We start from the raw sequence: 26,664 nt of genomic DNA, 5'->3' as shown, positions 1-26,664 counted from the left end.
CTCCTGGAAAGAGGCTTTTCTCCTCACTCCTCACTGATGTCAGCTTTAGATGCCTGTTCATGTCCAGGGGAGGCACCTGGTGGGGAGCCACAATATCCACTGGGGTATACCATTGGACCTCAAGACCTTCCACCAGCAGAAGTGTAGTTGGCTTTGTGCACGAGCCCCAACACACCCTGTTGGAGTGTTCTTGGGGGTCAGAGACTACTCTTTGGTGCTAAGAGTTAACTTGAGTCCACATCCTGACCCTTGCTCCCTGCCATCTGATTGTCCCACTTACTCTGACGGTGAGAGATGATTTGGCCCAGCTCATATTCCTCCGGCTTCTCCTGAGTAAGCAAGTGTAGCTCGAGGGCCCTGCGGATGACGACAGGAGCCCTATCATGGCAGGTCACCTGGAGCAGCATGGGAGACAGGCCTTCAGGAAATGGGCCTTGAAGTGACTACTCAAGGACAGTGGGCAGGGGCATTCTGGAGGCACCTCCACTCTAAATACAAGGGCAACATCCATGACCCTACTACCTGAAGCTGGCCTCCTGCTCATTGGGCGGGCTCTTCCCATAGGTTACTAGCCAAATCCTTGTACATAGGACTTCCTGGACCTGCCATTGCTCTTTGTGGAGCTGCACTCCTCTCGAAGTGAAAGGACCCCACTACCTGCATACAGATGCAATCTCATCCCAAAAGTTTGGAGGAATGGGACAATAGCCTCCAAGATCCCAGGTCTGCCCGAGGATGCAGGCGGCATTGGGAATGGCCTAGGCACAAAACCTAGAGGCTTTGGTCTGGATTCCAGGAACAAATACAGACCCAGAAACATGACCACACACAGGAGTGACGAAAGACAGTCACGAGAGCTCCTTGCCTCCAGAGGCTCAGTGCTGGCTGGGGTGTAGGAGGGCACCTCATCCGGCAAGGGTGGTCATTGGGTTACCTGGACATTTAGTGTGCTTGCTCCACATCCATATCGACTCTGCAGAGAGACCCTCTCAGCTCCTTGTTCAAGGAACATGCAGAACCTCACACTGCTGTCCTCCTCCATAGACATCAACATCCCATACAGGGGAACCTGCAACCTAGGTCCTGTCCTGTTCTCATCTGTCACCCATACCCGCCTCTGCCCTTCTGGACTGCATGCTGCCTTCTGACACACAGATTCCCTCAGACATGGTGGTGGACAAGCTGCTGCTCTCCCTCATCTCAACTCCAGCCCTTCACACTGACCTCTCCCTTCTTGATTCCCATCTATCCTCCTGATCTTCCAGAAGCTCCAATGCAAGAGGGCATGAGTATTCCATGGTATTGGACCAGTGTCTGCCCCCCACCCAGGTGTAAGCACCAGGGGACACCCCTGCTCCCAGGCTTACCAGGACCTTCTTGGCCATCTTTGGACTTTGTGTTTCTAAGTGGACGTGAATTAAGCAGGTGTCTCCCACCTGCTTGTGGGAAAGCGGCCTGGAGGACTTGCAGGTTGATTCTGAGAACTGTGGGGGATGGAACATCAGCAAACCCAGAAACAGAAAGCCACCCAGCCTGTCGGTTGGCTCTATGGGCTCCTAGCACATATGTCTAGGTGATGAGGCTTCTTATTTCCCCAGGTGGTAGTGGAATGGCAGTACAAGTACAGCTTGAATAAGGTAGATGTTTACCTCCTTTCCCTTGACTTCGGGGCGTTTCCTCATGATGAAATATTTTATTCCCGGATTCATGGACAGATACACGAGTGAGTGGTCAGGGACCTTGATTTCTGCAGAGCGAAGTGGACAGAATTGTTAGGTGGCACTCAAGGATTATACCACAAAACACCCACACCCCCTGAGAGTCTCCGCCAGGGCGAGCCTGCACCAGAATTGAGAGCCCTCCTATCCAGCTACAGTGCCACCAAAGACTCCCTCAGTGATTCTTCCCTGGAGAAGATGATGTACAGGATTCTAAACCAAAAGAGCACCTGGCAATGGAAACAGCACCTTGGGCCCCAGAACTTCTCAGTGCAGGTTGGATCTGCCAAAGTGACACTGCTAGGCTGTGCATCAGGATTGGCAAAGGCTCCTGTGCTTAGGCCTTTCTCCCCAGGGCAGCCATGCTCACACATGGGCATTCAGGGAAGCATTGGATGGTGGGCGAATTCATCCCCTTGCCCTGGATGAATCCACTCATGGATGAATACGCGGAGGAGAAGTGGTATCCATCAGAGGTGTGTTGGGCATGGATATGGGAGGACTTCAACAGGGTGGTTCCCTGGAGAACTCTATTGTTTTCTAGGTTCGCTCTCCTTTCCCTTGTTTCTCATTATGAGCTGTCTGCTTGGTACTTGTATTCTGGTTCTTGTTCTACTTCTGGCTCTTCTTTCTGTCCTGCATCTTCTTGTAGTTCTTTCTGGGTCTTTTTCTTGTTCTTACATGATTCCTTCTTGTTCTTCTTCTTGTGTATCTCCCTCCACCCTTCCTTTTGTTTCACCTCCTGCTTTTTCTTCTTCTTCCTCCTGATCCTCATCGTGTGATCCTCTACCCACTCGGGAGTGTCTCTTTCTCCTCCTCCTCCTTCTCCTTCTTTCTCTGGCAATGGTGGGGTGTCCTCTGAAGAGTTCAAATCTATCACACTCTTCTGCCCAGATGCAGCCTCTGTTCAGTAGTCCAAGATAAAATCAGTTCTCAATCAATGGCCGGGAGTGAAACAAAGACCAAAGACAAGTGACTTCCTTTCATTGTCATTGTCACAGTCAGGAAAGACTGGATAACAGACACCACATTCTGGATAGGCTTCTACCTGTGGTAGTCAGCACCTCATCTGGACCAGGATTGCTAAAATAGATTCCACCTCCATAAAGCTTCCCCAATGAAAACAAGGTTTCCAAAATCTAGGATGCCATCACACCTAGTGGGTTACAGGCCCCCGGTAGTCCTCCCTTTTGACGTCTGTTACACACAAACCTCCCCTGGTCTGGAGCTTTCTCTCAACTGATGCTTGGGTTGAAAGTCTGATTCTGAAATCACCTTCATAGATTCTCAGTTTGGTAATTTCTTATTGATTGACTTAATTTTTTACTAGGGATAAAACCAGAGGCACCTAAGCACTGAGACCATTTCCAGGCCTTTTTACTTGGGTACAGGGTCTCCCTAAGTTTCTGAGGCTGTTTGGAAATCCCCATCCTCCTGCGCTGCCTCCCAAGTCCCTGAGATTCACAGACACTGCCCCTTGCCCAGCTCCTTGCACCTCAGTCTTCCTCATGTGTGAGACAGAGCCAACCCAAATGAGGCGGTGTGTGAAAATGGGAAAACTCACTTACGTGCCCGACAGATGGTGGGTTCTATTGTGGACAGGTTGGGATGGTGGAGGCTAGGAGTGTCTGGCTCACAAGAAAGGAAAGAGCACTTGCATTGTGGACAGCTCAGCATTGTGGCCTACGTTCTTCAGAGCCCTTCTTTGTTGCTGGAAGGAATAATAACCTGGCCATTCTGATATCTTCAGTAGATGGGCACCCAGGCACAGAGGACTTGGAATTGTTCCCAAAAGAACCCAAACAGGCTGTCCCCTGGCCTTGACTTCCTCTTCACTGAGTCCTGTTCCCAGTTGCTGCAATCCTGACATTCTTGAGTAGGCAAGACTTCTCATATCCTGGCCATGGATCAGAACCTGTGCTGCTTCCATCCACAGCAATGCTGATCCAATCAGGACCCATGTTCGCCTCCTCTTCATTTGAAGGCATCCTTATCAGTGAGCCATAAACCAAACTGATGATGGATTGAGCCTCTCTCTGCCTTGCCCTCATTGATATTAGCTTTGCATTGCCAGACCAGGTCCAGGGGAGAACACATTTAGGGAGGTCCAGCAGCCCCCTGGGGCCTCATTGAGCCCCTCCACATTGGACACGCCCATCACTGCACTTGGTTTCCTGCACCAGGCCCACCACACTTTGGTATTTTGGGGCCAAGGTCCACTTTCTCTTGGCTGTGAGTTATCCTGAGCCCACTGTGGATCATGTCTCCCCCCTGTCTGATTGTCCTACTTACTCTCATTCTCAGACATCATTCTCAGCAGCTCAAAGTTGTCCACATCCTCATGCTGCAACATATTTTGGTCCAAGGCCCTGTGGATGAGGCTTGTCACTGTCTCCGGACAGGTCACCTGGATCAGGGTGGGACAAATCTCATCAGAGAATGGCTTTTAGAGGAGCTACCCAGAAGACTGTGGTCAAACATTCAGGAGAAATCTCAGCTACATATACAAGGGCACAATCTTGTTATCCTGCTACCTGAGTGTGGCCTCCATATACCCCCTGGGTTTTTGCAATGTGCTACTAGAACAATCCTGGTACAAATATCTGCCTGAACCTGCCATCTCCCCTCCCCCTGGGGAGCCACATTCCACTCAGGTCAAAGGACCAAACTGCCTATGCACAGACACACTCTCATCTCACTGAGATGGCATCAATGGGCAAGGGATCTGCACACAAAGTGTGCTCTGGGATGCAGGCTGCCTTTGTGGGTGGAAGAGGCAAATGCACTGAAAATTTTGGTCCTTTATGCCACTACACAAAACAGACTCAGATACAAGAGTGTGCACTTGAGTGCTTCATGATAGCTTTGATAGGCCCTGGCCTCTGGAAGCTCGGTGCGAGTCTGGTTGTAATGATGTACTTGACTCAGCACTGGCAGTCACTGAACATGTCTCCTCTGCAGCTGGACACCTGTAGCATTAGCGTGTCTACTGCACATCCATAGAAATTCTGCCAAGAACCCCTTTAGCTCCCTATTCACATACCTGCAAAGGCTGACATTCCAAAGCTTTGGCATGACCCCCCAGGTGATCCCGACCCCAAATTCCTACACCTAGTCATGCTAAGGAGGTTCTCTTCCCTGCCACCAGGAACACATCCCCTCCTACACATGTGACAAGTCACTGCCACCTCCTCTGCTCCAACCTCACTCATTGAGAATACCAAGTTGTAGGCACTGCAGCCTGCACCCTGGACATGTCTCTGCCTTCATCTGTCCACAGCACTTCCTTCTGCACTTCTGGCCTGCAAAACCCACAGTACACAGGCCAACTCACCGCTGGAGCTGGGCATGCTGATGCTCTTCCTCCTCAGGTCAAGCCCTTACGACGGACCTCTATTTCCCACCACAGCCCCGGGGTTGGCTGTGTCTCCTGCCTTCCACTGTGTGGACACCCAGGAGGCAGCCCTGCTGTCGGGCTTACCAGGATGCGCTTTGTCTCCCTCAGGCTCTGTCCCTCTTAGGAGGACGTGAACAAAGCGGCTGTCTTCCACCTGCTCGCTGGAGTGAAGCAGAGAGGAGCTGCTACTGGTGACTTTTCTCATGCACCACTCATTGCTTTGGGTGGCCTGGGGCAATGATCCTGCAGCCACTGTAGAGCTGCTGCTCACAGCTGCTGGGATCCTGGATGCCACTGCCACAGAAGGCTCCAAGAACTGTGGGAGATGACAACATCAGCAAAACCCAGCAACTGCACCCCACCCAGCCTGGCAGTTGGCTCTGTGGGCGTTCTACAACATCCATCCAGAACCTGAGGTTCTTGTCCCCTTGGAGGATGTGGAGTGGCACCAGGAGTAAAGACTGAAGAAGGTGGCTGTTTACCTCCTTTGGCTTGACCTTCAACGACTTGCTGGCATCTGTTTCCCGAAGAAGAAAGTTATAATTCACTCCTCCATCCAGGGCGTAATATACTTTCCCATCAGCAGGGATCCTCAGCTCTGGAGAGGCAGGGGCAGAGGCGTGATAGGTGACACTCAAGGAATACACTACCCAACATCCCCCACAACTGAGAGCCTCTGCCAGCTCAGATCTCACACACAGACCTGAGAGCCCCCAAATCCAGCTACTGTTCCACCAAAGACTCCCCACTGATTCCTCCCTGAGGACCCTCTATGCACAGGAGGTCCACTACAGGAACACTTTTCAAGGAAATAGCCCCTCGCACCCCAGAACCTCTTAGTTCACGTTGGACCCACCAATGAGAAACAGCTAGACTTTGTATCTGGATTGGTCCCCAAAGACTCATGTGTTGAAGGTTTTCTCCCCACTGCAGCAATGATCACATGGGTTTGGGGGAATCACTTGATGGTGGGTGCCTCCACCTTGCCAGTGGATTCATCCACTCATACAAGGCTACACTAATTTGAGGGGTATGGTTTGGAGGTGTGTTGAGCGTGGGTGGAGGATGTCCACAGCAGGGCTGTGCCATCCAGAGCAATATATTTCTCTTGAGTTCCCCACTTCTGCATTTCCTCCTCATGAGTATAATTCTCATTCACATTTTTAATCAATTTATTGTTATACTTCTTGTTCGGCTTGTGTTTCTCCTTCTTGTTCTTGTTCTTCTTCATCTTCTTCTCATGCTTCTTCTTATAGTCATCTTGACCTTCTTATTCATTGTCTCCTCCTTCAACTTATTTTCATTTTTCTCCTCCTCCTCCTCCCCCCCTCTCCCCTCTCCCCTCTCCCCTCTCCCCTCTCCCCTCTCTTCTCTCTCTCTCTCTCTCTCTCTCTCTCTCTCTCTCTCTCTCTCTCTCTCTCTCTGAGTTTACAAGCAGTGGAGGGTTCTATTCTACCACACACTTCTCTCTAGAAATGGCCTCTGGTCCTAAATGGACTCAGTTTGCAGTGAATAGAAAGATTGGAAGCCAGAAATGATTCTTCATTGAACTGCTTTTCTCATGTACTCATCTAGGTCAGAAAAGGCTGCCAAAGTAGGCACCCTGTGGTTGTCTGTCTTCTTTGACACAAGACAAAGAAGCCTCTCTTCTTGGCCCCTCGTGGATAATAGCTTTTCAATGCCTCCTCAGGCCAAGGAAAGAAAACATGATAGGCAGGTCCACAGCCCCTGGGGAACATGAAGAACCTGCAGATTTATGCCCCATCATTACACTTTGTTTTGTGCACAAGTCCCACCATACTCTTCCTGGGCATTGGGCCAACACACACTGTGTTTTGGCTCCCAGTTATCGTGAGCCCACTGTGACTCACTGCTCCCTACCCTCTGATGATTCCACTTACTCTGATGGTTTGAGACAATTTGCAGAAGCTCGTAGTTTTCTGGATCCTCCTGCTGGAGCAAGTGTGCATCTAAGGCCCTGCGGATGATGACTGGAGTCTTGTCCTGGCAGGGTTGGAGAAAGCTCATCAGAGAGGGAATTTGGGAGTAGCTACCCAGAGGACAGTGCTCAAGGACAATCAGAGACAAGTGAGCTCTCAACACAAGGGCACCATCTTGATACCCTGCTACCTGAGGCCTTCATGTGATCATGTGGGGTCTTCTTATGAGCCTCTAGTCCAATCTTGGTACAAAAGTTTGCTTCAACCTGCTATGCCCTACAGGGACAAGAGAATAAGGACCAAAAGGCTTTGTACAGACACACTGTAGTCCCATCAATATGGGAGGAATGGTCCAGTGGACTTCCATATCCCTGCTCTGGTCTGGGATGCAGCTGTATTTTTGTGTGGACCAGGCACAAGCCCTAGGTGCTTTGGTCCTGACAGCCAGGGCACAACACACACTAGGACTCTTTAATGATAGGCATGGAAGTTGCTGAGCTCGAGAGTGTCAGTGCTTTCTGGGGTATCAGGAGGTTCGGACCCAGCAGGTGCAGTGGTTCAACATGGCTCCCCTGGAGGTGGACACCAGAGTCTCATGATGGATACTCCACACCCAGGAAAATTCTGCAGAGAGAGCCGCTGAATCTCTATTCATATACATGCAAACTAGGACACTAATGGGCCCCTCCAAGGCCCCCAGTTGTCTGTGACCCACACCTACCCACCCTAATCATTCTACAATGGCTCCCTTCCCTTCAACCAGCAACATATCCCCTCTCACACACAAGAAAATGACTGCCAACTCCTCTGCTTCAACCTCCATGATTCAATATACTCCTCCTCAATACCAAAGTCGGTAGAGGACGGCCTGCACCCTCGATATTTCTCTGACCTCCTCTGAACCCAGCACTCACTCCTGCACTTCTGACCTGCACACCCCAAAACATGCAGGCCCACTTGCACCCAGACCTGGCATGCTGATGCTCTCCTGCCTCTCTCTTCCTCACTTTCTGCTCTCCTTCCTGACCTTCCAGAAGCTCCAGTTCAAGAAGACAGGCCTAGTCCAAGGTGTTTGCTGTGGACTCGGTCTTCCCCAGTGTGGGCTCCCAGGAGACTCCCCTGCTCGAAGACTCACCAGGATGCTCTGATACTGTGTTGTCCTTTCGTTTTCCAGGTAGACGTGAATGAGGCACCTGCCTCTCACCCGCCTGTTGTACTGGGGCCGTGGGGAGTACCGAGTGGAGACCCCTGATGTCCTGGACTCCAGCTCTGCCCCTTCCCAGGGAGAAGGCTCTGGCTCTGGGGTTGGCTTAGGAGCCGTGACAGGAACTGAGCTTTTAGCTAGAGGAGAAAAGATGCCAACATGACTGCCTTGCCCTGACCTTCGCACAGACAGACAATACCCCTGCTCCCAGGAAGAACTCAGGCCCTTAGCCCACACAGGACCTCTTTGCAGACTGGGGTCACTTCCTGAGTGAACAAAGGCTTATCCTAATTTCCAGCCCAACATCAGGCATACAGACTCCCTGCAGTGGGACAGCAGTCGGACCTTTCCTCATATACCCTTAGGTACTCACCACAGTCCGCCTGGCTCTCAGGCTCTGCCTGGCTTGATATGCCATCTTCAGTTGGGGCCAGGAGGTGGTGTGCTTGGTGCTCCAGGAAGAGATACATATACGGCAGCAGCAGCTGCAGACTCAGAGAGCCTGGAGGCTGATGGGAAGCCTCGATGAAGAAGTTCACCCAGATCCGCAGGAAGGAAGGTGAGGCACTGTGGGGAGGCAGGTGTGGAGTCAGCAAAACCCTGGCCTTGCCTTCTCCACAGCCTCCAGAGCAAACCTCTGACCCTACACTCCTGAACCGTCCCTGGCTCTGAACACACCAGTCCACCCCAGACAAGTCACAGTGGCTGTACAGGCAGGGACAGGACAGGTCGCCACAGGCAAAAACCTTCAATGAAGGAGCGCTAGATCCATGGTTTGACCAGCTCTCCCCTCCTCTTGGCAGGCCTGACACTCTTCTTCCTCTTGGCTACCTGCTCTCCAACCTGGAATGCACCTTCCAGGAGTGTCTGTCCTCCTGCCCACTCTTCTCAGGGCTCAAGAGACAACTCCTCCCCTGGCGTGGGCTGCAGTGCTACCTCATTCTCTGAGCTCTCACTGAGTCCCCTTGAGTAGCAGTGGACCTCTCTTTTCCCATGAGTGCAGACCACATCTCTGTGGCCCTGGGGGAGGACAGGAAGGTGTGGTGTGGGGGGATCCATTGTCCCAGGGGCTCTCCCAGAGGACCATAACTACCTACAACTCCCCGCCTTACCCCTCCTACTGTTGAAGCCCCACACCTTACACTGCAGGCAGAAAACAGAATTGGGGAGAGCAGTCTTTCCTCAGCCTTCCCAAGTCAAATCACCTTGCAGGTCCCTATTGTGGAAACAGGAGCCCACCCTCTTGACCCCAAGCCCATTCCATGTTGAAGTTGGTCCAGGGGTCCACCACAGTCACTGAAGAGGACAACGTGCAGTTATGCCTCATGGAGTCAGGAATGCATTCACATGTAAGATATGTACTCATGGCACCTGCGGTTTTAGCCTGACCCCCATGAAAAGGGACACAATGGCAGTCATTTGCACCCAATTTTTCACTGAATTATGAAACATGACTGGAAACGTGTCTTCACACAGTGGGTGCTTTCTCTGTGTTCATCAGTGAATGAGCCCAAACTGCTGATTCCCACATATCTCTGGGTGTGGGAGCTGCCATGTCCAAAGCCCCTGTCCAGCTATGTCCCAGCTAGGACGCTCTGTCCCACTATGGAAACTAACATGTCTTTATTAATCCAAAAGTGCTTTTCCCAAGGCACGAGTTTTGAGACGCCTCTGGCATAGATCTACGTTCTTCACAAAGCCAACATCACACCAGAAAGACCACCTGGCCTTGATGAGTCCACCTGGGAATGAGCTCAGTGCACACCATTGAGCTGTGGTGCCCAGTGTGTGGGGACTGCTCCACGGACCTCTGTGGATCAGCTGGAGTCAGGATGGTTTCTCTCCCTGAGAGGGGAGTTCACTGCCCTTGCAAGGCTGTGGCAGGCACCTCCAGGACTCGTCCCATTCGGGGCTGACTTTCCACTATGAGTGTGGTCCTCTATCTCATTAGGTATTACAAACCTTTGGGTCCCTGAGAGGTACATGGCAGCCCCTAGACCCAGGCATGAGGGGGCTAAACACTTGGGCTTGGTGGTCTGGTGCTTACCTTGGGAACAAGAGATCCAGCACGTGCTGGGTGGAGATGAAATCCCAGGAGATTAACCCCATGTTGCTGCTGAAATGTAGGTTCCTCCCACCAATGTCAGGCAGGAGCTCATTCCTAAGCTGGTCCTGCCTGTAAGGTTCAAGGCTTTGTATGCTGAAGGGCTCCTCCGTGTTCTGATCATTTTCACCCTGGGTTGGGACCAAGAATGGTGGGTTCAAAATGGAAATGGTGACAAACAGAAAAATGACTTGTGCCAATACACTAGAGTCAAAGCACAATGGGACAGTTCCCATCAGTACAAACACACACACACACACACACACACACACACACACACACACACACACACACAGTCAGAATAGGAGTCCTGGGCCATTCATCAGGGATCAGACTAGAGGGCCTGCTGGGCTCACCTGCCCTGTCCTACTCACTGTTACTCTTGAGCTCCTCTGCGACAATCGCCAGAGGATCTGGCGTCTAAGATGAAGCCTCACCCAGTGTATCCACAAAAGGGCTAGTTGGTCCCCCTGAGATTCCTGGGAGCCTGAGGCTCGGCATTGTTTGCAAGGACAGGGGAACATCCTTCTCACTCCAGTTTCTCCAACCAAATAAGCTCGGATGGCTTGGTCAGTGAAGTGGGTGCCTGGATACCAGGGTTCCATGTTCTGTTTGATCCATTGTCAAGGCAATGATGTCATTTCCTGTGCCCATACCTGAGCCTCTTTTCACATAAGACCACTTTCAAAAGCCCTATGGGCTGCTGATTTCTCCTCCATGCCTACCCATCTCAGGTGCGCATGTGTTCACCAACAACTACCCAAACATCCCCACCAGCATCTGCCCTGCTTGGTGCCACTAGAGTTCCAGCTTGGAGCCTTCAAAAATGCATTCACAACCAGTCCTTCCCTCTCAGCAGCTTTTGGACCCTGGTCCCATCATTGTGCAACTCATGGTGTGCCCAATCTTTTCTGGAAAGTAAGGTAGCATCTAATCTCTAGGGTTTATTGTGTCTATTGGCCCATAACACCCTCTATTCTCTCTGAAACCAGAGATGGGACTCACAGGTGGCTAAAGCACAAATGTAGAGATGGGACAATCAGAAGAAGGAGAGAGAAAAATAATGCACCCTAACTCAATCACGCCTGTGTCCCACACAGGGACATGGCCAATGTCCGTCCTATCCTGGCTGCAGTTCCCTCTCTACACCATGGCAAGTTGGAGGGCACTGAGATGCAGAGGCTGCTCCCCTCTGCCATACAACTTCCCAAAGCTTCTCCTAAGATTTCAAAAGGGCCAAGTGTGTCTAGTGTTGGGGTCTCACAGAGACTCCGAGGTACCACAGCATCCTGATGCCCAGAACCGGTTCACCCCTCACCTCAAGGGGGCTCAGCCTCCTGATTCATGGAAATTGAAGTGGGTACAGGTGATGGGATATCATCTCCAAGACCGAGTTATGCCAAGTCCATGACCCCTGTCTGCATCCCTGTCTCCAGCACCACTCCCCCCTTCTCTTTCCTCCTCAGAGCAAGCAAATCCATTTAGCAAGTGTGTCCTGTGATAAAGACATGACAGTCACCCATCCTCTCATTACAAAAACACTGAGGCTCAGCCAACATGGATCCTACTAGGAACACAGGCATAAACTCAGATTCTGATCCTCCCAGCTGAGACTCAGTGAAGCCTGGACTCCCAGCCTCCTGAGTCAAGGAAACAGAGGTACCTAGCCGAGCCACCTTGGATGCAGCTGCACACAAACTGAACTTATCAATGCCTCTTGCTCTCAGTTGTGAGTAAGAGGGGAGGCAGTGTTTCACAACCCTGGACATCAAGTGCAGTCTCAAGGCTTTGGGGTGTGCCCTGGCCTCTCTCTATCTGCCCAGGCCCTCCAACCCACACTGGCCTTTTACCCAACCTCCTCCTAGGTCCAAACTCAATCCTGCCTCTCAATTTCTGCTGCCTTCCCCAACACACTGCTCCCCAAATTGAGCAGGGCTGGCTCTCTGTTATCATGCTGGTGCCAGCAGCAATGCCACCCCACTGACATAATTCTGAGTCCCAACCTAGGCACTCCAGCTGTCTTTGCCACACCTGGCCTGTTTGGGCTCTGGCTCTTGCTCTTTTCTTTCATGTGCATGTGTTTCGAGGTTTTGAGTTTCTCCCACTGCAGAACTGCAGCTGTAACAGGGTAGAGCTCATGAGGGTGACATTCTGAGCCACATCCAATCCCATTAGGACTGTTAACTGGGGTGATGCCGGAACACAGTGCTGAGTGAACACATGGGAGGTGGTTGGACCCACCTTGCCTCTGAGTGGCTTCCTTTCAGGACAGGAATGTAGGGATGGGAGCCCCTGGCGTGGGATGCTTTGCACAAGGCGTGACCATGGGCTCCCTTTCCTGGCAAAAATGGCTCCACTCAGCATGGAGAGCACTGTCTTTCCTGGTGGCTAACAACAGCCCTGGACCCCAGAAAGGAACCCACACTCAAGATTTACGTCTGAGTGTGCATGTCCTCGAGGAAATGAGGTCTCCTGATCCCAGGTGCAAAGAGGTAAGTCCTCTAACTCCAGGGGCCATGAAGGGACATTTGAGTTTCCCTTGTCCTTCTTTCCCTCTTCTGAACCCATGGTGTCCTCACACTAACCACAGTTAGGACCCTGGCCTCATTCCCCAATGAGGATCATTAGGCTCCATAAAGAACAGTCTCTAAGATGCTCAGTGGACCAACACCCTCTGCACAATGTATAACCCTATTCATCCAAGATGCAAGAGGATTTCTATTCAGGAAAACCAGGAAAGGGAGAGCCTTTGTCAAGGACACAAGGACATTAGTGAGTGAGTAGTGATTAATGGATGGAGAACTATTTCCACCACCAATTTCCAGGAGCATATATGGCCCTTTGGAGAATTCTGCAGTGTGTTGGTGATTAAGGAGAACGTGTGAATCCAGGGGTCACTAGGTCCTCTCAGTCATAAGGAGGGAAACTTCCATAAAGGAACTAGGACAAGGGTGCGAGGAATGCTCACTGGGGAGAGATCAGAAGGAAGGAAAGTGTACTCATTACAAAAGTGTCACCTGAAAATTCTTAGCCAGCCAAAAGTCGTGCGAACTTGTGTGGAAAAAGAGTCTTTGCACAGTGATGAAGCTAAGAGCTCACATGATGGAACACAGCCTCAACTGGGACCAAATCCAATATCTGATATTCTTGTAGGAAGAGGAGAGTCTGGACCCAGATACCAGGGAGACTGGGGAATACCAGCTATGTGAGGTTGGAGCCAGGACGGGATGCCCATATGGGAACCACAGATCGTGGGCAGCAATAGGAGAGTGGGCAAGGGCTGGGAGAGTTGGGGAGACAGTCCCCTAGGAACCTGTGAGGTGTTTTGGCAGTGGGACCACCCAACACCTAGTGTGTGCCTTTGCTAAGACCTCTGCTTTGACAAGTATGATGACCAGGCCAAGGTAGTTTTTTTCTCACTGTTTTCTGCTGGCAGAGGGAATGACTGCTCTCCTTGACCAGAGGTAGTTGACCAGGGTGGGTGACTGTGCCCTCAGTCGACAGAGCCAAAGTACTGATTTATGGAAATCTCTGCAGCAGGAGGGTTCAGGGTGGATCAGCGTGTAAACCTGGCCCCTCTTATGTGGATCTCAGAGGAGAGGCACATGGCCTCTTCCTCCACAGAAGCAGGATCATTGCTGACTTGGCTCAGTGTGGATCCTCCCTGGGTTGTCGCCCAGAGAAGCTAAGGAAGAGCAGTTGGAGAGCTGGGCTCTGCCCCTTCTCAAATGTTGCTTTTAATGGTCACTGAAGTCTTAGGCTGTGGTTCTGCAGGGAGGCCTTTGTACCTGGGGAGCTGAACTAGTTTGCAGGGTTGGGGTGGGAGGAAGCTTTGTGCTATGGACCCATTACTCCAGTTCGGAGGTTTAGTTACTTTTATCTGAGATAAATGTTAAGTATTTATTGAATAAGGAGAAGGCTATAACAGAAAAAAGACTCATTGATCTCATTAACTAGTGATCATTATTTTCACTTTATTGTATAAATCTCTAGTAGTGGCTCTGGTTGAATACTTGTTCGAAGCTATAAGCAAACAAACAAGTAGTTTTGCAGTACTGGGGATTGAACCCAGGGGTACTCTACCACTGAACTACATCCCCAACCCTTTTTATTTTTTATTTTTTTAGTTGTTGATAGAACATTATTTATTTATATGTGGTGCTGAGACTCTAACCCAGTGCCTCACACATGCTAGGTAAGTGTGCTATCCCAGCCCTTCCCTTATTTTTTTATTTTGAGACAATGTCTTGCTAAGTAGCTAAGGCTGCCCTTAAATTTGTGATCCTCCTGCCTCAGCCTCCAAGTCACTGAGATGACAGGTGTGTGCCACCATGATAGGCTTGAAGTTCTATATTTTAAAGACTAAGTATCAGGAATATTTTCTCCAGGCTTAAATGTTTATAAAGGGATGGTTTAAGTCTTTAAGTCTCTCTCTCTCTCTCTCTCTCTCTCTCTCTCTCTCTCTCTCTCTGTCTCTCTCTCTCTCTCTCTCTCTCTCTGTCTCTCTCTCTCTCTCTCTGTGTGTGTGTGTGTGTGTGTGTGTGTGTGTGTGTCTTTGATATCAGGAATTGAGCCAAGAGGCACTTAACCACTGAGCCTGATCCCTAGCCCTTTTTATTTTTTATTTTGAGACAAGGTCTCACTAAATTGCTGAGGCTGGGTTTGAACTTGTGATCTTTCTTCTTTAGCCTCTGAACCACTTGGATTATAGGCATGTGCTGCTGCACCTGGCTGATTTAAGTTTTAATTAAAATCTCGCTGATATTGAGCATTTTAAGTTAGTTTTTCCCTAACACTTTGTCAGATATCCTTATATGCATAATGTTTATGCATTTCTTTCCTTAGGTTAAGTTACCAAGTTTAGAGTGCTCTGGATATGCAAATTCTTCAGACTTCTGCTGTCACTTTGCTCCCCGCCAAAAGGCATTCAATTCACATGTGAACCTGTGCTTGCCTTTCTCACACCCTCACCAACATGAGATGCTGCTTTGTATTCCTGTAACCATGTACCCATGTGGTGTATAAGGATTGCTTTGGGTTCATCTGCATTTCTTTGGCTGAAAACTTTTCACAGGTTACCCACATGCATTCGTTTTGAGTTTCCTTTCTTTTTTTGATGCTCTGTTTGATAAATGACCTTGGTGTGGACTTTGAGCATGAGTAGGAGTTTATACCTCCAGGACTAGGGCTGAGGCATTCCTGGGCAAGTGCAGGTGTGATTCCATGGAAAACTGCTTCCAGTGGACATGGCCTATGTTTTTGACTCTTCATCCCATCCTGATTATGAGTTCTGGAGGAGAATATTGCAGTGGCTCTCGGGCTCTGGGGCTCTCCCAGGCTGCCTGAGCCCTTGCACAGCCGGCTTGGCTACCATGCCCTGGCTGCCCTGTCTGTGGCCCAGTGTGCTGGGTACCTACAGCTGGTAGGATTCAGAGCAGTTTAGTGTGGCTGAGAACCCTTCAGGAACATCTTCCAGCAAATGGAAATTATTTTAAAACAAATTGATGTGTTTTTTCTGTCAAACCTACTTGGAGCATAAACAATGTTGGCCTGTAAGCTGCTCCCCTCTGACAGACGGGCCCGTGTTTAGAGTGTGCCTTTCAGCAGAGTAAACATGGGTCTCAAAAGCGAGTTGTCACTGTGTGTGTCTGACTCGAAAAGTAAAAGTAGCGCACACATGGAAAGGGAGTCTCACAGACAGTTCTGACACTGGAAGGTGGCATTTCTCAGTCATTTATTTTCCTACCACTGAAATTACCACTTCCTGTCCAGGTTTTATTTATTTATTTATTTACTTACTTATTTACTTATTGATTGATTGATTGATTGATTGATTGATACTGGGGATTGAACCCAGTGACACTTAACCACTGAGCCCCATCCCCAGCCTTTTTTGTATTTTATTTAAAGACAGGGTCTCCTTGAGTCGCTTAGGGCCTTACCAAATTGCTGAGGCTGGATTTGAATTTTCGACCCTCCTGCCTCAGCCTCCCAAGCTGCTGGGATGACAGGTGTGCACCATAGCATCCGGTACCTGTAAAGGTTTTAAAAGCGAGAAGTCCTTTGGTGTTGAAAGGATTAAAGGGAAAGAAATACCCAGTCAATGTCTATGGTGAGATAACTGATTTCATTTTGTTCCTTTGCCATCTGGGGAAATCAAAAACATCTTGCGAAATATTTCACCGTGTGTGTGTGTGTGTGTGTGTGTGTGTGTGTGTACATACACTGACACCCTCTAGACTGTGCATCTCTTGAGTTCTCTGCTGGGTTCAAGGTGGTTCTCCCACTCCCAGGGATAATATCAGCTGCATTAAATTGGCCACAGCCTCCCTAGAAGGCGAAACAATGCTTTTAAGGTTCTGATTATGTATTAATGAACAACCAGGCCAAGGGTCACTTGCCGAAAAAGCTACAAAGGGAGAAAGCCACCTGAATCAGAGTGAACTTTGCTCTTAAAATGTGGATGATGTTTGGTGGAAGGGGTTTATTACACAAGAGGAGCAACTGGACTCTTTGATGTGGGTTAGCATCCTGGCCCCATTAGGTTTGGGGACTTCCCAGTGAACTGCATCTTTGCTAGCCTGGCAGTGCTATGTGGTAGTGCCTGGGTGTTGAGAAGACTGTTCATGGACAGAGTACCTGTCTACCTGTGCACACAAAGGTCTGGCCATTCATACCCATTTCAAGTCACCTTAAATTTGAATGTGACATTAGCCGGGCATGGTGGTGCCTGCCTGTCATCCCAGCAGCTTGGGAGGCTGAGGCAGGAGGATCATAAATTCAAGGACAGCCTCAGCAACTTAGTGAGGCCCTCAGCAAATCAGAGAGACCCTATCTCTAAATAAAATACAAAAGGGCTGGGGATGGGGCTAAGTGGTTCAATCCCTGGTATTAAATGAAAAAAAAAATTAGGGTGACATTGAAACCCCCAGTCTCCTCACTTTTCCTCTGCAAAGACTTTTCCAGAAATAGCTTGCTCATATTGTCAACTGTGCCTGCCCAACCACAGGAAGATCCTAATCTTAATCTAACTAATTTATTTCCCCTACTATGGTGACATTTCCTCCTGCCTTCTGGCTTTTTCCTAATTTCTGAATGACAGGCCACTGGGAGCCCTGCTTTCCACAGTCTTATTAAATAATTACATAAAAGAAGAAAAAAGGATGCTCTTATGAAATCCTGAGAAATTGTTTTCTGGTGAGGGATAAGCTCCAGCTGAGGGCTCTTGGCTCCTTCTGGGAAGCGGAGAGAAGATAACTTGGTGGGAGGGAGTTTGGGTTGTAGTATCATGGTTTCACCATCTTAAATTTGGATATTTGGTCGGGTCTTGACTTCATTTGGTACTTAGAGGAAAAGGTTATTTCTGCATTTTTGTGGTACAGAAGTAACTGGGCAACTTTTTCCCGTCTGGGCTTTTGAAAGCCTGCTAAGACAACAGGACTATTTCCCCAGGCCTTTTTGTATTTTAATTAGAGACAGGGTCTCCCTGAGTTACTAAGGGCCTCACTAAGTTGCTGAGGCTGGCCTTGAACTAGTTATCCTCCTGCCTCAGCCTCCTGAGCCCCTGACTTGCTAAGTCACTGATGCTGATGTCAAACCTGAAATCCTGCCTCAGTGTTCCAAGTCACTGTTATTATACACAGGTGAGACCCTGAGTTTTTTGAATATTCAGAATCATTTAGTCATCACCACTCATTCTGGAATATTTTTATCACTACACCAAATTCTGTACCTGCTGACAGTCCCTCCCTGTTCCTCCTTCCTCCCATTCTCTAGCATGACCTACTTCCTGTGTCTGTGGATTCACCTATTCTGGCCATTTCATATAAGTGGAATCCTACAGTGTGTGGCATCTTTCATACTTAACTATAGTGTTTCCAAGATTTTTCCAGGTGTAGTGTGTATCAGTCCTCATTCTGTTTAAAAACATTTTTTTTTTTTTTGGTACTGGGGATTGAACTCAGGGGTGCCTAGCCACTGAGCCACATCTTCAACCCTGCTTTTGTTTTTAATTAGTTGTAGATAAATACACAATATATTTATTTATTTTTAATGTGGTGCTGAGGATGGAACTCAATAATGCCTCACACGAGGCAGATGCTTTACCATTGAGCTACAGCCCCAGCCCCCCTCAGCCCTTTTTAAATATTTATTTTAGATAGGGTCTGGCTGAGTTGCCTAGGCCCTCTCTAAGTTGCTGAGGCTGTCCTCAAACTTGTGATCCTCCTGCCTCAGCCTCCTGAGCCACTGGGATTACATGTATGCACCGCCGTGCCCAGCTCTTCATTTCTTTTTATGTTTGAATAATATGCAGTTGTTGGGCTATACCACATTTCAGGTATCCACTTACCAGTTGGTGGACATTTCAGTTGTTTTCTCTTCCTGGATGTTAAGGACAATGCTATTGTGAACACTTGTCTACAAGTTCTGCATGGGTGTATGTTTTCCTCGGTCTTGGGTACTTAGTGAGAATGGGGTTGGTGGGGCAGATGGCAACTCTTAAACTTTGAGGAACTTCTAGGCTGTTCCTGACGAGGCTGTGTGCACCTTTTCTCACTGTCACCTGCATTGTATGAAGTGACCCATTTCTCCATGACCTGGCCAGTACTCAGTATTACCTTTTTTTATTTCAGCCATCCTAGAGGGTGTGAGGTAGTTTTGATTTGCATTTCCCTGTTGACTGATGAGGCTGAGCCTCTTTTCCTGTGTTTATTCTCTAGATGCATGTCTTAATAGGAGAACTGTCTACTCAGACAGTTCTTTAATTGTTAATTGGGTCAGCTGTCTTCCTCTTGTTTGGTGTGGGCAGAGTTCAGCATAAAAAGACTCAGGTATTCCAGTTTCAAGTCTCACACCCCAGATAGTTCTTCTTCTCCTCTCCAGCTTACCTTCCTCAGGTGAGAAGAGATTTATTCTTAAGGTTTTTCAGACTTCTGAGATCTTCCAGTGGAACTGTAAATAGGTATTACCCATGCTTCTCAATTTATGAAGGGGTCATAGCCCTGTCATAGCCCTGTAACCCTTCAGAGTTAAAAATGTTAAAAATGTTGTAAGTCTGAGATACATCAAAAAGGACCGACCTCCCAAGCATCACAGGGGCAAAGGGGGGTCAGCAGAGTTGGTTGTTTCCCCTTGTAGTCACAAGGCTCCCCCTTGTACATACCACTGCCCACAAACCACCCAGAGGGGATTCTACCTCTGTTCCAGATCAAGTATTATTTCTCCTGAATGTACCTTGCTGTTGAACGACTGTAAAGTCAAAAAATAGTTAAGTGGCCAGGGTGCCATGGTGCACACCTGTAATCCCAGCACTTCCAGAGGCTGAGGCAGGAGGATTGTGAGTTCAAAGCTAGCCTCAGCATCAGCAGGGCCCTAAGCAACTCAGGGAGACTCTGTCTCTAAATAAAATACAAAATAAGTTTGGGAACCTGGCTTGGAGGTTAAGTTCCCCTGGGTTTAATCTCCAGTATCAAAGTTAAAAAAAAAAGTAAAAAAAAAAATGTTATGACTATCCTTATCTATTAACTGGCCCCATATCTTTGGGAGTAAGGTCGGTAGTAGATGTGGTTGAAAAGAGCAGTCATTATTCCCTCTCTCTTTTTTTTTTCCTTTGGCAGTACTAGGGATTAGGCCCAGGTCTTAACATGGGCTAAACTAAGCAAGTGCTGTCCCACTGAGCCCCAGCCCCAGCCCCAGCAGTGGTGATTCTTGGAGTGAATCCACAATTCCAGATTGTTCAGGGGTGCTTATCACAGTGTTTGCTAGTAGGAGAATGGGAGAATCTGCTCTGCTCTAACTTGAGGAGATTTGCTGTGTGTGTGCATTTATTGATCTCCCCATCTGACTGTTGTCTCCACTCCAGGGCGAGCCTGCCTGTGCTGCCCCCTGAGCTTTGCAGCTATAAATTAGAAATGCAGCACCGAGGCTGTCTGAAGGCGGGCAGGGTAATTTCTCTGGACAGGTTTACAATAGGGAGGTGTGAAATGCTTGGTGCAGAATGGAAGCTAGGGGAGGGATGACATCTTAAAATCCGGTGGCTGCAGGGTGGTGGGCTGATGCAGCTAATTGAAAACTATGGCCCTGGTGACTATTAATGGGAAAGCAAGAAACCAGAGGGAAAGTACCTCATGGAGTCCCTCAAGGAGGTCAGCACTGAATTTCTGCAAAACACTTGGAACCTCTGACCTCAGTGTGCATGATCAGACCCTCTGGTTTTGGTTTTGATTTTCTACTCTGTAGTCCCATTTTAGAACTGAGTGGAGAGCATGGTGGGAAGGTTAGGGAGTGGTAAACTGGCAAGAATACCTTTTAGGCACACTTTGAATGGATCCTGACAGCCTCACCTTAGGGGACTGCTGAGTGAGCTGGCTGGTCATTGGGCTGACCTCTCTAGGCTGACCTCTGCAGGCAAGTGAGGTAGCCCTTGGTTGGCCCTACAGGCGGCATTTCAATTTTTTTTTTTACTTTATTTTTCCTTTTTTTCTTGTTTTAAAGATATACATGACCATTGGGTATATTTTGACATATTCTACATACATGGAATATAACTTATTAGGATCCCATTCTCGTGGTTGGACATGATGTGGAGTTTCCCTGGCCGTGTGTTCATATATGAACATGGGAAAGTTCTGTCCCATTCATTCCACTGTCTTTCCCATTCCCACCCCCATCCCTTCCCTTCATTCCCCTTTGTTTGATGGAGTGAACTTCTTCCCTCCCCCACTCCTTTATTATGTGTTAGCATCCACACATCAGAGAGAGCATTCAACCTTTGGTTTTGGGGGACTGACTTATTTTACTTAGCCTGATAATCTCCAGATCCATCCATTTACCAGCAAATGCCATAATCTCTTTATGGCTGAGTAATATTCCATGGTGTATAGAGACCACCTATTCTTTATCCATTCACCTGTTGAAGGGCACCCAGGTTGGTTCCATAGCTCAGCTATAGTGAATTGAGCTGTTGTAAACATTGATGTGGCTGCACCACTGTAGTGTGCTGACAGTGTCCTTTGGGTATATGCTGAGAAGTGAGATAACTGGGTCAAATGGTAGTTTTATTCCAAGTTTAATGAGTACTCTCCATACTGCTTTCCAGAATGTAATAGTAGGCATTTTAAAACTCCTGAATAGACCTTGAAGTTTCATTTATGATGTTTAGAAACTGAGAATCTGAATTTTAACAAATATTTTAGTTGTAATTGGACACAATACCTTTATTTTATTTTTATGTGGTGCTGAGGATTGAACCCAGGGCTTTGCACATGCTAGACGAGCACTCTACCACTGAATCACAACTCCAGCCCTGTGAATCTGCATTTTAAAACCTATTAGGAACTTTGCTTTGGAGTCTTGTGTGCAAGAGCCCCCATCCTACACTTCCTGGGCTCAGCTACAGGTCCTTGTATCCCCTAAGCCCTGCCTTCTCCTGTGGTTTCTTGATACCAGCAACTTTCTGAGATCTGGTCCAAGTAGGACTGGGTAGATTCCCCTGCAGAGATTTTTCTGGTGTGCCTTGTATTCCCCTTCAGGTCACAGATTAATCTCCTTTCACCACAGAGGGCCATTCCAGAACACCTAGGTGTGAGATTTGCTAATGTCTTCATCAAGAATGCCTCTGGAACGTGTCTCTGCTTCCTGGCTTGGCCTGGTTTCTTCTGATTGCAAATTCCTTGAGGGCTGAACCTATATTGTTTACCTGAGTGACTCTGGAGTCCAGCACCACTCCTGGCACATATCAGGTGCTTAAGACACGGTCTTGTGTTCAATGACCTTTAAACCAATTGTGCACGGCCCTTGGCTTTTCTGCTGGACACTTTTCTCCTGTCCGTGAAGTGCCTGCCTCTGCACACCTCTCAAGGTGTCCTGCTGTTGGCTGCCCTATACATCTGCCCTTTTGTTTGATTATTTTGGGGCGGCGGGTACCAGGGTTTGAACTCAGAGGCACTCGACCACTGAGCCACATCCCTATCCCTATTTTGTGTTTTATTTAGAGACAGGGTCTCACTGAGTTGCTTAGGGCCTTGCTAACTTGCTGAGGCTGGCTTTGAACTTACAATCCTCCTGCCTCAGCCTCCTGAGCCCTTGGGATTACAGGCATGGGCCACTGTACTCCGCTGGCTGTTACATTTTATGCCCCTGGGGTTAACTGTTTGCCTTTTCAGGACCACTTGTGTCACGACCCCCTTACCCGCAAGGAAGACGCAACTCAGGAATCTTCTTTCAGCAGTTTATTCAGGCCCTTGATATTTTCTAATAATTCTTCTAATAATTCTCGGATGCCCCTCCCAGCCTTAATAAAGCACCTCGAACCCCAATGCGAAGCTGCCACGTGGACCCTTCTCACAAGGTGTTAGAAAACAACACGCCAACTCTCTCTGATAAGGAGTTGACAACACGCCAACTCCCTCTGATATGGAGTTGTCCTTCACAGACCACAGTGGAGCCAGCGCCATCATGTAATGGCGACCACAGTCCGCAGGAACGGCTCACCACACACTTGTACACATTGAGATTGGTAGTTGGTTAAAACCAAAAAAAAACAAAACCAAAACCTACACTCATTTCCATTAATTTCAAACTCCATGGTCACAACTTGCAGAAAAGTCCTTTCAGAGGCATGATGGAAAATGTGTGGAGATGGTGCAAGAGATAGAATGTCCCTTGAGGTGTATGGTGGTTAATATGTGACTTCTTTAGTGAGGCTTACACGGACTTATGTGGCCTTGTTGCTATTTTGGATTCCTGAACCTGGGTTGTGCTTTGGCTTACACTAAGTCCCCAGCTTTGGAGTTAAGTCAGGCCCTGAAGTTTAATTCCCTTTGGTTAAAACAACAACCAGCGACTGTTGGGTAATCCTCCTACAAGCAGCAGATTGGAGGCACTCAACTAGTGGCTGGAGAAGACTGCATTGGGTCCCCCTTTCCCCTTACCTTGTCCCCAGTACACCTAGATAAGATTTTATGGTTCTGTCTCTGGCTCAAGGAAGAGAGGTGGTGAATGGATGGTCTGTGGGGAGAGAGAATGCAGGGGTGTGTCTGGGATGCCAAGGTGTGTCTTCATGGACTGAGACAGGCTGCCTTATGGCTTGGCATCTTTGGAGGTCTTCTGTTTAGGGGGGCCAAATGAGAAATGGGAAATGCATGATCACTATGTCTTATAAGCAAAGCGGGGTCCCTTGGTGCTGCGTCTCTGCATTGCCAAAGCTGCCTACCTGGACTGTGTAACCCAGAGGCCAAGAGACTGGGCTTGTGGTGTGTCTGGCTTCATATGCTTGCAGTGCTGCCTGCTCCTAATGGCCACAGAAACCATCAGTTAAATGAACCAGTTGTTCAGTGAGAGCAAGAAAAGGGGTGTTTGCACAAACCACCTTTAAAATTTCTGATCCCTGGTGAAAGTCAGTGGGTTTGTGAATTATTAACAGGAGTGTACATGAGGAAATACTGGCTGTTTAAATGTTATACATAGTTTTTATATAAGGAAAGAAATGAAAGCTGACTACACCCTCAGCTGCTACCTTTTTTGGCTGTGGGCCTGCTCTCAGCAGAGGCAGGAGGCTGGCCACTGGCAGACCACACGGGCACATGGGCACACGGGCATCATGTCAGCTCATCACTCACACTCACATTTTGCTTAGAAGGCAGTGGAAGTGTTTTGCAGCCTGTTGGGAGGTATAAAGGTGAAGGTGGTATAAGTTCCTTACCAGTGCCCAGAGTCCTGGACAGGGACATGGGAGGGCTGCCCGTCTGCTGGGGAAGGTTGTGTCATCAGAAGAGTAGTGTAGCAAGTTGGCGAGAGCTAGCCTGAGAAATCTGTCCTGTCACTTGCCCTGGGCTTGCAGGTCCTTCTTTAATTTGTCACTACACAGAAAAACATCCACTAAGGCTTTGATTTACACAGAAGGGTGTCCCCTTGGTGGAAGCCAGGAAAGCTCATTGACAGAGCTCCAGCTTAGCACCCTGTTGAAGACTTTGAGTCCTGGGGAGAGACTTGGAGAAAAATCCATCTGTGAACCTGGTTTCCACTATGCACAGATATTTCCAGAATCCCCAGAGCCTCGTACCGTTGATGTATATTTAATATGTGCTTATTAGTTATACATGACAGTAGAGTTTATTTTGGCATCATACATACATGGAGTCTAACTTCCCATTCTTGTGGTTGGACATGATGTGGAGTTTCCCTGGTCTTGTGTTCACATAGGAACACAGGGAGTTCTGTCCCATTCATTCCACTGTCTTTCCTGTTCCCATCCCTCTCCCTTCCCTTCATTCCCCTTTGTCTCATCCAAAGTACTTCTATTCTTCTTTACCTGACCACTTTATTGTGAGTCAGCATCCACCTATCAGAGAGGACATTTGGCCTTTGATTTTTGGAGGATTGACTTATTTCACTTAGCATCATAGTCTCCAGTTCCATCCATTTACCGACAGATTCCCTAATTTTGTTTTTTCTTTATGGCTGAGTAATATTCCACTGTGTATATGTACCACATTTTCTTTATCCATTTATCTGTTGAAGGGCACCTAGGTTGGTTCTATAGTTTAGCTATTGTGAATTGAGTTAACAGTTGAGATTAATGGGCTAATTATTTCATCTGATGTTTACCTGGAAAGACGAATTGCGACTCACCTTTACTGGGAGTGGTACTAGTGGTGGTGTGTGGGGGGGGGGCAGAAAATGGGAGGTTAAAGGGGAAGGGGGAAGGAGGAAGATGTTGAGGAAGGTTGGAGCTGAGCATAAAGAAGGCTTCTTTATAGCTTCTTCCATGCTGGCTGGAGTTGCCTGCTGGGTGAGGAAGTGACACTCAGAAATGCCTGGGTTCAGTTACTTTCCTGCAGGGTCTAAGCCTTGCTCATTTCCAGCGCATGAGCCATGCCTGACCTTGGAAGGGAGAGAGCAGATGCCTCAACTCCTTTCCCTGCCTCTTGATTGTCCTCAGGTGCAGTGCCATTTGATATTGGCTGTTCTGCAATACTTGGAGAGCATTATTCTCAAACTGCCAGGATTACAGCTGACATAGACCTCGGGCCCTACAGCCAACCAGCCAGCCTCTATGGCAGTGGCAGAGAGGAAACTCAAGCTGTAAATGAATCTTTGTTTTGGGGCTTTGTAGTGGCAAATGATGTGAATGAGTGGATTGAAAAGGGTGCCTGGTTTTATATGGCTGTGAATGCCCAGGCCGTAGATAAATATTGACAACAATGGTGGGAAAGGACAGGCCTACCATTTGTCTCCTTCCCCTAGGAAGAAAAGCTCTTTTTTCGGGTGCTTGTGACCTTATAAACCACCCTGACAAGTCGGTGCAGGTGCACTCTGTGCTGCCACTCGGGGTTTGAGAGTGGATGGTTTTCACCTTGGGCTTGTGCAAGCTTTAGCCTAACCAGATCTAAACTTGCTTTGGCTTATTGATCCCAGTTGTGTTTGTTGCAAGTAAATGTTGCCAGCACAGTTTTGCCAAGTCATGCAAAATCATGCCGATCTGGGGTGGGAGCTCTGAGTGTGTGTGGGGGGGAACTTCAGAGTGGGAGGCCAGTCCTGGAGACTTGGCTGAAATAAGGGTCGAATCTGATATCTGGATGCCCTTCTGAGCCAACTGGGACTGCATCCTGAACCATGCTTTCATCTCCTATATTTTGGGGGCATGGAACATAACCAGCCTACATTGGAAGAGGGTGCTGGATTTGTTCCTGTGAAGTATGCAGCAGCAATCGGTACTCACCCAAAGGCTGTTGTTCTTGTGGGAGCAAAGTTGTGTAAGAGTTTCTTGATACAGGACAAGATGAGCAGGAGCTTTGACAAACTCGGACTTAATGTTGTCTTCTTGCAAAGGTGATGGCTAGTCTTGGAGACTGTGTTCATTGAATACAAAGCTGTGGGCAGAGACTTCCCAGTGTTCCCAGTTCAGCTACCGCAATGGATGTCTGGGCTTGGTGTGAACCATGGGGTTTGATTTCCTGCTCAGACGTGAAGAAGCCATGTGGACTGAGTCAGCACAGTGAGGATAGAGTATCTACAGATCCACAGGGTAAGGGTGTGTTTTTTACGTTTCTGTAAGTGGGACTGTCTTTTGGTAAGGTGGTTTGTTTAAAAAAAATACTCACATTCTGTAGGTACAGTAATAATTATTGGCTGAGGTACAGTTTATGAAGTAGAATTTACTGCTAAGATCCACTTTTTTTTGGTACCAAGATTGAACTCAGGGGCACTTTACCACTGAGCCCCATCCCCAGCCTCATTTTATATTTTATTTAGAGACAGGGTCTCATTGAGTTGCTTAGCACCTCACAGTTGCTGAAGCT

At 48.4% G+C, this 26,664-nt stretch overlaps 1 protein-coding gene across 1 annotated transcript; it reads right to left on the bottom strand.

The window, feature by feature from the left end:
- Positions 1 to 1,082: 1,082 nt before the first annotated feature.
- LOC144373846 (uncharacterized) lies at positions 1,083 to 4,108 on the bottom strand. The gene is made up of 3 exons (XM_078036806.1): positions 4,011 to 4,108; positions 1,650 to 1,747; positions 1,083 to 1,484 (listed from the first exon to the last, which is right to left on the bottom strand). Exons 1-3 carry the CDS (start codon positions 4,069 to 4,071, stop codon positions 1,215 to 1,217), a joined length of 429 nt encoding a protein of 142 aa, XP_077892932.1. The 5' UTR covers positions 4,072 to 4,108; the 3' UTR covers positions 1,083 to 1,214.
- Positions 4,109 to 26,664: the final 22,556 nt, after the last annotated feature.

This window comes from Ictidomys tridecemlineatus, unplaced genomic scaffold (genome assembly GCF_052094955.1).
Source record: "Ictidomys tridecemlineatus isolate mIctTri1 unplaced genomic scaffold, mIctTri1.hap1 Scaffold_51, whole genome shotgun sequence".
Classification (NCBI taxonomy): Eukaryota; Metazoa; Chordata; class Mammalia; order Rodentia; family Sciuridae; genus Ictidomys; species Ictidomys tridecemlineatus.
The sequence above is the reverse complement of the archived record's forward strand: the minus strand, read 5'-3'. Positions and strand labels throughout refer to the sequence as shown.

Bases quoted from the DNA above. Each gene is read 5' to 3' on its own strand.
- LOC144373846 (XM_078036806.1), bottom strand. From the start codon at position 4,071: ATGTTGCAGCATGAGGATGTGGACAACTTTGAGCTGCTGAGAATGATG. The intron at 1,748-4,010 runs GTAAGTAGGACA...TTCGCTCTGCAG, and splicing joins AATGATGTCTGAGAATGAGA to AAATCAAGGTCCCTGACCAC. The intron at 1,485-1,649 runs GTAAACATCTAC...CATCCCCCACAG, and splicing joins CCGAAGTCAAGGGAAAGGAG to TTCTCAGAATCAACCTGCAA.